Below are 10,503 nucleotides of genomic sequence, written 5' to 3' on the forward strand. Positions count from 1 at the left end.
ACAAATGTGACTCAAAACTTAATTTTTAAAATTTTCTCTACTTTTAACTGATTTATATTCATTTTAAAGATACTTAAAAAGAAAAAAATTACGAGAAAACAAAATAATTTTGGCAAAACTGATATCGATAGGAGAAAAGGAAGAATAAAAAGAAAGATATTAATAGATATTTAAATCAACGGACATAGTAAATATTATTAAAATGAAATAAAATATCGTGAAAAAATCATTTTACTTTCTTAAATTGTATTGAATAGAAAAAAGAAGGAATCGTATGATTCGTTACACTAATTCATTATAAAGTCATTCCTCCCCTTTGTTAAGATCAATGAGTTGAATGAAATTTAACACCTTGTGTAACTAAAATGAAAAAAATCGGAGACATTGTGTAGTTGTTGTTAATTTACGTCGCACTAGAGCTGCACAATGGGCTATTGGCGACGGTCTGGGAAACATCCCGGAGGATGATCCGAAGACATGCCATCACAATTTTGATCCTCTGCGGAGGGGATGGCACCCCCGCTTCGGTAGCCCGACGACCTGCGCGCGAAGTCGAGCACTTTACGGTAGCACAGTTTAACGAGGACCAATACCGCACACCCTCGGTCCCTACGCAGACTGATCCAAGTGGTCACCCACCCGCACACTGACCGCAGCCAGTGATGCTTGACTTCGGTGATCTGCTGGGAACCGTGTCATAACGATCAGTCCACTGCGGGACGGAGACATTGTGTAAATTTCAATTGAGAATGCATCCAAGCGTAAAATGCGCATGCGTGAATCATGCGACAACGATGCCAAAATCCGCAACTAAGATCCATCTTTTAAATTATTAGTTGGTGGCAGCTTAAGCAACGCTTCATTTTTGTTTGAGTGAGATTTAGGTTAAAGCGTAAAATGGATTTTTTCTCATTTGGGAAAAAACACTACAAAACAATGTAAAACAGAAGTGAAACTAAACTGTTATTTCCTGATTATAACTTTCTCGGTATCTTCTAAACTTAGCATCAGAAAGAAGCAACACCAATATGTTCGACTGATGTTACCTGTGTTATGTTCAACTGATCATTTTCATTTATTACACTGTACGAAGTAAATATTGTTTCATAAGTTTTATTTTTTCTTCCTTAAATAATTCCCTGATGTTTATTAGTTAACAATAAAAAAGGAATCATGTTGTGCCCTATATAAGGCATATTTCCGTATGGTGATCTGTCAAGACAACTACTATCGCCAAGGTGCCAAATGGATTTTTAGCTTGCAATTTAAAAATAAAATAAAATGTAGAGGTTTGCACAGAGGAGGCCTAAAAATTGCACACCTTAAGCCCCTACTGTGGTGTTTTCTTTGGTTTCTTATAGGCCACTGTCCAGAAATTGCCAAGACTTTGCAATTATTCCAACACAGATCACAATATGGAAATCTTTTTGATATTTTTGTAGCATTATCTGTCGTATCAACTGTTATTGCCATTATGTCAAAGGTATTATAAACTTGCAATGACAAAAAAATTAGAGATTTGCCCCTGTATGGCTACAAGTTGTTATACCTTTTGATTTGGTCCTCTTATGTGATTTTTTTAATTATTTAGTTTCTTCGTAAAACTTCTATGTTGTTTTGGCGTAGATATTGATACAAAAATTTTCCCTCTTCAACACCACCACAGATAGTATTAATATATACATATATATACATATTTCTAATATTTTTTCTGAAAATCTCTCCACAGAAACATCTATATTTTTTTTCTTCTAACATCCAAAGATGTCTGCTCATAATTTGTATGTTGAACTGTTAGACGACATGGAACTTCAGGTTGAAACTTTGAGAGAAAAAGCTGCATCTATTGAAAGTGAAAGAGAAATATTGATAAGAAATTTAGGTCGCCTTAAAGTTAGTCCTGGTTTGAAAAGGTTTACAGAAAGTATGTTTTTAACTATTATTTGTGATAATCTTTAATTTTAATATTCAAATATACAATAATGCATTATAGAAATAAAATGTATCCATTTATTATGGGGATATTTTCAAATCAGTACCTGTTTGTGTCAACTAAACTGCCTAAGTGCTGTACTTGGAAATTTTTATTTAGAAAAATAGTTCCTCATAGAAATTTGCCTTAGATTTCCTTCAAATTTTCTGCAAGGTACTAATATTAAAATCTTTCCTGCATTGGTACTTGTTCATTCCACCAAAATTGGGAAGTGTGCCAAGTGAAACTGTACAGTTGTAGTATCTAGAAATAAATTTGAAACAAGCAAAGTAGAATTAACTTAAACAAGTAGAATAAATTTAAAACATGCACACAAAAAATTATATATATTTATATACAGAGGAAGGTTGCATATTCTGAATCATGGGGTATTCGAAAAGTCTGGAAAATAGATTTTTCGAGATAATAAGTCTTCAAGGGAAACAAGCATCAAAACATTCTGTCTCTCTCATTAATAAATATAAGTTTTTTTTCTTCCTTTCTTTCTTTTTTAATATTTATAGTGTTAAACATTTGCAGCACAGATAATCAGTTAAAAATAACCTTGATAAAACAATATTAAACAGAATTAGAATAGATTTTTTAATGAAAACGTCTATAAATTAAAATAAACAAATATTCTCTGCTGCTTTGTAAATACTATTGTTATTCAGCTTCATTAATATTCAGTTTCCTCCCAAAGTTTGTTTCCTTTGACTCTTCTTGTCTTTTTTAATAACTATTAATGTGGCTATTAAGGCTAGATAAGTGTTTAGCTATAAAAGAATCAGCAAAAAAATTAATTAAAAAAAAAATCTTTTTTAGCACATTGTGCACTCATTTTTATTTTATTTATTTATTTATTTATTTATTGAAAATTAAAACAATAAAGAGTTTTGATGGTTAATTAAGTATCTGGAAAAAATACTTTTCCGGTAATTAAATTAAAATAAACAAATATTCTCTGCTGCTTTGTAAATACTATTGTTATTCAGCTTCATTAATATTCAGTTTCCTCCCAAAGTTTGTTTCCTTTGACTCTTCTTGTCTCTTTTAATAACTATTAATGTGGCTATTAAGGCTAGATAAGTGTTTAGCTATAAAAGAATCAGCAAAAAAAATAAATTAAAAAAAAAATTTTTTTAACACATTGTGCACTCATTCTTATTTTATTTATTTATTTATTTTTTGAAAATGAAAACAATAAAGAGTTTTGATAGTTAATTAAGTATCTGGAAAAAAATACTTTTCCGGTAAACAGGCGTCCGGATTTTCAACTTTGCAGTGTCTGTAAATATTTTATTCATATTACAACGATAAATATGGAATTTAAACAAGAATGTAGTGAGTTTTTGTTTAAAACTAGACTTAGATTAAGCATTGTTGTTAGCTAAACTTGGAACATCTAACAGTGTTTTCATCATAGAAAAAAAATGGGTGAGAATTTCTCACCCTTTCTCAAAAACAGGGTGAGATTTCAAAAACTTAAGTGAGATTTCTAAAAGCTAAAAAAACACAAAAACTCTTGGAAAGAAAATCATTTCTTTAATTATAATACATTTTTAACGTCTTCTATTTTTTAAAGCATTAAATATTTTTGGGGCATCATCATAGAGGATTTTGCCTTTACAAGTTATTTGTCCATCTTACATTAGCACATAAAAAATTTGAACATCTTACATGGAGAAACCTAACCTACAGTAAACACGTGGTTGCCGAGAAATGTGTTCTGAAAGGGGTTCTGTGGTTGTGTTCTGTTGTTCGAAAAGGTTATGAACAATACTGGTAAATAGGGAAGCTAGATAGTGGGGCAGATATTGAAAATAATGAAAGATCCAGGAAGAAAAGTGTAACGGATTTTATTCTAAATGGCGTAATTCTAAGCTTTTTCCAAAATGCGAGAAATTTGCGAATTTTGAAATTGATTTATAGAATGCGTGAATTTTTCGCGGTAATAATTTTTTAATGCGAGAAAAGAAAAAAATATGCGAGATTCTCGCGCTGTAGTGAAAACACTGTCTAAGGAAAGATAAATATTGTAGGGATGTAAAACAAAAAATTTTGAGAAAGCTTTCATGGATCATGATTTGTAGAAGACATTAACGATAAATATTTAATAGAATGAAAATTGTGTAAGTGAATGTTTATTCTCATATATGTTTCTACGTTGTTAACAGAATAACAGAAATTGTTTTATATTACAAGAAAAATGCTGACTAAGTACCCTTCAAAGTTCGAGCGCTACTTCAAATGAGGAAATAATTTATAACCTTTACGTCAATTTTTGAAAATATTATAGTAGCTGCCATTTTTTACATTTTCTGGTTTCAGATTTTTAAATTGCTATTGATATAACAGTTCATTTTACAATAAGCAAGATTTATAGCTGTATGAAACCTTAATATTTTTAAGGAACATTATTAGAATTTTTATATCTATATTTAAATTATTAATGTGTAGTGGAGGTCAAAATCACTTTGAATCAAATTCATTAAACAAAGTTTAAAGTATTAATGATTAGATTTTGTTATCATTCTAAAAATAAAACTTTACGTAAAAATTAGCAGCTATTAATGCTTTTGTTTGTTGGAATTAATTTTTTGATGTAACTAAATATTTATCCCTTAAAATTATTTTTACCTAAGAAATAATTTTCAAATTTATTTATATTATTATTTTTAATTACAATTAATAGTAAAAAAACATTTGAATTCTTATGTAGTCAAAATTTAAAGTTGTTTTAAGCTATGTAATTTTAAATGACAAAAGCCAAAGTTTAATAAATTTAAAGTCAATTAAAAATGAAATGCAAATTTTGAAAACATGAAGTATTTTTTTAATTTTATTGCTTGGTAACTAACTATTTGGCTGGTTACTTTCTCTAATTAAATTAAAAAATTAAATGTCATTTAAATTTAAAAATTTGAAATGAAATTTAAAAAAATTCCCAGGTTGCGGCTTTCCCCTCTTCACATTTTAAAGATCATGTAACCAAATCCATTAAAAAGCGAGTTTATTCAATGCAAGAACTTTTCTTGTATCGAATAATGAATAATTTATAACTTGAAATGCTTTTTGCACAAATTACTAAGCATATTTAGTGTTATTCTTTTAAACCTTCAAAATTACATCTTAGTACGTGAAAATTTGGTCATTAGGTTACAAAGGTTCTATTTTTTATTACTGTACTATATTTTTTATTTGAAAATACTTTTAATTTTATACTGATTAAAAAGTTTTAAATTTTGTAACAGATGAAAGGGAGGAAATTGAAGCTACTGCTCACAGGTTGATGAATCGTATCCTTACCGTAGAGGTAAATGTTATAACTCAACGAACTGAGGTTCAGAAAAAAGCTTTGACAAAAGTAAATAAGATGGTAGATGATTTGTTAGTCTCCATAAGGGTGGACAAAACAAGTAGTAAAAAAGTGGTTGAGCTTTATTACAATGCCTGTTTTTCAGAATCTATTGGAGCCATTGACTATAAGTTTCAGAAACTTGTTTTAGATTGTGCTGGTGACGACCAGAAACGAGTGAGAAGAAGACTTCAATCTATTATGGACAATGCGTACAATTGCAGTATCCTCATGGATGTTGATTAGTTTCGGTTTTCTAAAAAGAAAATTTAGTACAGTAAAGATAGCTCAAAAATCGTCATAACATCAAAAGAAAAGGTGCTACCCAGTTGTAATTTTTTTTAAACACTCTCCTCTTAAAAAAAGTGAAAGATTCTGGAAACAGCCTGATGAAGGATAAGGCTCCACAATTTTGTGACATCTTAATAAGTTGTAAAAAGTTGAATTAAAAAAACATACAAAGGGCTATAGAACAAGGAAAAATTGCATAGTTTTACCAATTTAAAAAATTACCAATTTAAAAAATCAGGTTAAATGAATAAATTTAACAAAAAGTCCTATATTTTTTCCAAATTAATTGGTCTTGTAATAATAAAAAAATCTACAACTTCATTTAGTTTATTTTCAATTGGAAATAGCAATAAAAAATATCAGTTTTATAATATTTTTTTTAATATATATAAAATGCATAGTAAAATGTATGCAATCAGTTAAAAAATCAGGGAAATTCGATAAAATCAATCATGAACACCAGGATTTTTTTTTTAGCGTTTGTGTTCACCCAGATAAATGTCTTAGCTATTTGCTTTATTGATTTTTGCTCTATTTTATTTAAACATGTAAAAACATAAACATAAGCTTCATTGATGAGTAAAAAACATAAGCTTCATTGATAAGTGAGAATGTAGATATATGCTTTTCTCAATAATTAAAAATTTCCCATTCTCCTTAATATTTCAGGTAAATTTTAACAAAAAATCATTTGCTTAAATTTAGCTAAGTTAAAAACTGATATTTAGCTAGAAGAAACATTATTTATTTTTTTTTACTTCTTTATTTTCACCCCCCTCCAAATTTAATTACTTGAGATAACTTTGGTGAAAAAATACATACAAAACAATTATCTAGATAGCTATATCTGGTTAATAGGTAAAAGTCGAACATTGTTCTGATTGTACATAATACCATTATAATTTCTAAACTATTAGACCTATAGTCCCGAGTTTTGTCACATTCAATAAATTCATCATAAAAAAAATACATCTGAATCAATACCTATTTTTGTCTAAAAAGCAATATTTCAGCTTCTCTTTTTTTCCCTAATCTTGCATTAAAATCTGTTGTGTGAGGTCATGCTGTTTAGAGAACTTACTTATTAAGAGGAGGGCAGTTAACAATTTTCACTGATTAATTTTTTTAACATTCGGGTAAAACTTAATTTTTACTGTACTAACTAGAGTTTAGAGTCAATTCATGTGTTAAATATAGAAACATTTTCATGCATAATTTTAAATTATTGACGAAAAAATAATTATTATAAATCTTTGTTCAATAAAGAGCCAAACAGATTGGTTGTTAATCATAGTGATAAAATAAATTACTACTTAATAAAAATTTTAAATGGAATTAAAATAATGGGAGAACTAATAACCTACTTTACTTTTTCAATCATATATATTGAGTTATACATTTTCCAATTATCTCCACTTATAGAGTAAAGTTTTTCGAAAAAAAACTTCCTTTTTTTTATTTTTTAAATACAACAATTAAGCTAAGAAAACTAAAATAAGTCTGTTAATCTTATGAAGCTAAAACATGCCTGTTAATTGAATTTTGCTTAAATAGTTCCATTTTTATCATGTATGAAGTAAATGATTGTAAGTACACATTTAATTTCAAAATAATATTTTTGCTGTTATTTTAGATACGTGTTGTATGCCTACAGACTTATCAAATAATAATTAAAGATGATTTGTAATCACACCCTTAACATTTATTTTTAAATTCCTTTTCAAAAATGAAGACCTAAAATTTACTTATTAAAAGGTTAAAAACTTATGCTTAAATGGAAGAAAACTAAAACACTATTGGACCACAAGTGAAGAAGGCTGTGTAAAAAACTTCCAAAATCAGCTTGATTATCTTGGAAATTATTTTACAAATCATTTTTATAACTACCCTTGTTTCTTCTAGCAACTTAACATGTTTTGATGGTTTTAGTTCTACCTTCCTCAGTAATGATTTATTAGATTTTGCTAGTTTTTTGTTTTCTTAATATTACTTCACGTAAATATTAATATGTGATTTCATTTTATCAGGGATTCTAAAAATACATATCAAAGGAGCACCCAATATTTATTTTTCATACTTATTTAAAATCTTAACAATCCAGCACTTGGGTTATATTTTAAACCGAATGCTCATTAGTTTCTTTCTTATTATTATTGTATCAATATGCATTGTCAATTATTATCTAGATGCATAATTTTTTTATAAGTATTATTGTTGTTCTTTATTATTATAATTACAAGACATTATTGCAATATTTTTTGTATTGTTATGTTTTAAATTTTATAATTAAGCTTTATCGTATTTAAAGTAAATTATCATCATTTAGTTATGTGTTATTAAAATTTAAATAAAATTTTAAAAATTATGAAGGTTAATAATTAGTCTCTCAAAAAGCACAATACTTCGATCTCAACTACTTGATTGTTCTTATTAATAAAGAAAATCATAAAAAGTGAAACATTGGAGAATTTATTACCTGACAATTTTAAATAAGATTTATTTAATTGTATCTAAATTTTAAAATCCTTTAATATATTTACAACTAAAAAAAAACTTAAGGGGTCTAGGTGGTATTGATTTCATTAAGAAAGCATCTTTGAACAATTTTTTTTTTTTTTTTTTGCTTTTTATATATTATCTAAATTTTTACACAAGTTTAACATTAACACAAATATCATTTAAATTCAAACAACTCTGTAAATTACTGCAAAGAACTTAATAATTTAATTTTTTTAGAAGTAAAATTTGAAGGGAAAAAAAAGAGGGAGTGATACTATAGTGTTTTGCCTGCAGGATATAAATCATAAAAATCATGTTAATAACTTGAAATATGTTTTAATGTGCAGTAAATTATGTTTTTTTTTAAAACCATTCAAGCTCAAAAAAAAAGTTTTTTTTTAATTTAAAAAAAAAATTTAAAAACTATTTACTAATACTGAAGAGCTAGTATGAATTAAAACATCATACAATACAGCCAATCAATTAACAAGTTTTAACTTTATAAGATAACTTATAACTTTATAAGATGTCAGGATATCTTGTGCGCCAGGTGAAAAAAACATGAATTGAGAAAAATTTATAGACAAAACTTTCAAGCAAATTGCCAGTTTGCTGAAGATTCCTGTTTAGAAAATGTGTGTGTTATTTTCTGCTTTCAGTGTGTGGGTTTTAATATTTATGCTAGTATTTTGAAAATTATCATATATTTGGTGTCACGTGGTTAACTTTAATTGCTCTGAATTAAAAAAATATCAAAATTCTAAAATTTTTCAAAAAATTGAAAATTTTATTAAAAACCCTCAAGACCCCTTAAAAAATTTTTTCTTTAATAAAGTATAGCGATATCAAGTTTTTAATATTTTTCTATGGAAAAATAGTTATATAAAAATATTCTTTTTTAATTCTCCAACTATGTTTGTTATGTTTAGTTTGAAAATAACTAAATTTGTGTGTTTTATTGTAGTCGACTAAATAAAAAATTTTCTATATTTTTACTAAATGAACTAAAATTTATTTTAATTCAATGGCTGCAGACCTCACAGCTAATTATTTACCAATTTATATATGAGATAAAATATGTACAAAAAATAATAAAATTAGAAATAGTTTCATCCAAGTATGAAATTTTAAATAAGAGCTTAAATTAGTAATTTTTTTCTATGTCTGTATATTATCATGCCTTGTATTCTAAGTAAATTTTTGATATTTTATTCTATCTAAATTGTAAATCTATTATGCTTTGTATGTCTTCTTATTTTAAGGATCAATGTGAACTAAAAGCATAAGTTGGAGTTTTCATTCCTTTTTATTCGCTTTGCATTTCTAAAATAAATTGTTTTTGGTTGTAATTAGTCATAAAATTTAATGTTGAAAGATGTATGTGTTAAAAATTTTAATGTATTATATTAATATCTGTTATCATTAATCAATAGTTGCTGTATTGTTTTTTTTTCTTCTTAAAAATATCAATTAGTATAAAATCTAATTTTTATTTTTGTTACCAATCAAATTATTGTAAAATTATGATTATAGCAAGAGTTTTATCACAGAGAAAATGGTGAATATTTGAAAAATTATATTCTTATAAGAGTTATTCAATAAAAGAATTTTTTTGAAAGACACTATATACACAAAGATGTACTTGTGTTAACATGAACAATTTTATTAAATTCTAATGAATAATTTTAAAAAATTATGTTATTTAAAATAAATTATTGTAAACATAGAAAAATGAATTTTTATATCTACTCTCCCCAGGGTTCCCAAATAAATTTTTCCAAGAATTTCTGGTAAATTTCAACATAATTCCAGACTCTATTTTATTACATTATATATATAACTGCAATTTATCATCAGAAAAACGGTAGTTTATTAATTTGATACATTAGACTTAATGTGGGACAAAATATCATTAAATGAAGATATTGGGTAATGATTCTGTTTAAATTTGGAATTTTTACAAAGAATAATGTACTAGGTATTTGAAATAATCAACTTCAATCTCTGTAATTGATTATTAGCACTGACAATTCAATTGTAGGAATGATTATACCATATGAATTTAAGTGCTATTTTCCTATATTTAGTGCCAAAACCAAAGTTTTCTAGACCCATGGGAATCCTGTTTCCTATTAAGATGAAATTACTTTTACGCGCTGTTTGTAATAAAATTTGAAAATGATCATTCACTGTTATGAAGTTATAATAAAAGTTACAATTGTTATTGTATTCTGATTTTTATTTCAACTTAGATTACAAATTTTAAAAACTGAATTATGCTTTTCTTTATTAAATTGATTTTTTTCAAGTTGCTGTTGAATATTAAAGTTATGATAATTAAATATAAAAAAATTATATCGTTTATTTATTATATATGCTAACA

The 10,503-nt window shown here is 26.4% G+C and overlaps 1 protein-coding gene across 2 annotated transcripts; it reads left to right on the forward strand.

The window, feature by feature from the left end:
- Positions 1 to 824: 824 nt before the first annotated feature.
- On the forward strand, positions 825 to 10,349 carry LOC107451787 (BAG family molecular chaperone regulator 2). Of its 2 annotated transcripts, none has more exons than XM_016067995.3 (3): positions 825 to 1,092; positions 1,730 to 1,924; positions 5,227 to 10,349. In XM_016067995.3, the coding sequence occupies exons 2-3, from the start codon at positions 1,765 to 1,767 to the stop codon at positions 5,574 to 5,576; spliced, it is 510 nt and encodes a 169-aa protein (XP_015923481.1). In that variant the 5' UTR covers positions 825 to 1,092; positions 1,730 to 1,764; the 3' UTR covers positions 5,577 to 10,349. The 2 variants fall into 2 exon arrangements, with proteins under 2 accessions (XP_015923481.1, XP_015923480.1); XM_016067994.3 differs by having other exon boundaries at positions 864 to 1,085.
- The last annotated feature ends 154 nt before the right edge of the window (positions 10,350 to 10,503 follow it).

Source organism: Parasteatoda tepidariorum, chromosome 6, assembly GCF_043381705.1.
Source record: "Parasteatoda tepidariorum isolate YZ-2023 chromosome 6, CAS_Ptep_4.0, whole genome shotgun sequence".
NCBI lineage: Eukaryota > Metazoa > Arthropoda > Arachnida > Araneae > Theridiidae > Parasteatoda > Parasteatoda tepidariorum.

Excerpts from the sequence above, each read along its gene's own strand:
- LOC107451787 (XM_016067995.3), top strand. The coding sequence starts at position 1,765 with ATGTCTGCTCATAATTTGTATGTTGAACTGTTAGACGACATGGAACTT. Across the intron at positions 1,925-5,226 it reads TTTGAAAAGGTTTACAGAAA|ATGAAAGGGAGGAAATTGAA; the intron begins GTATGTTTTTAA and ends ATTTTGTAACAG.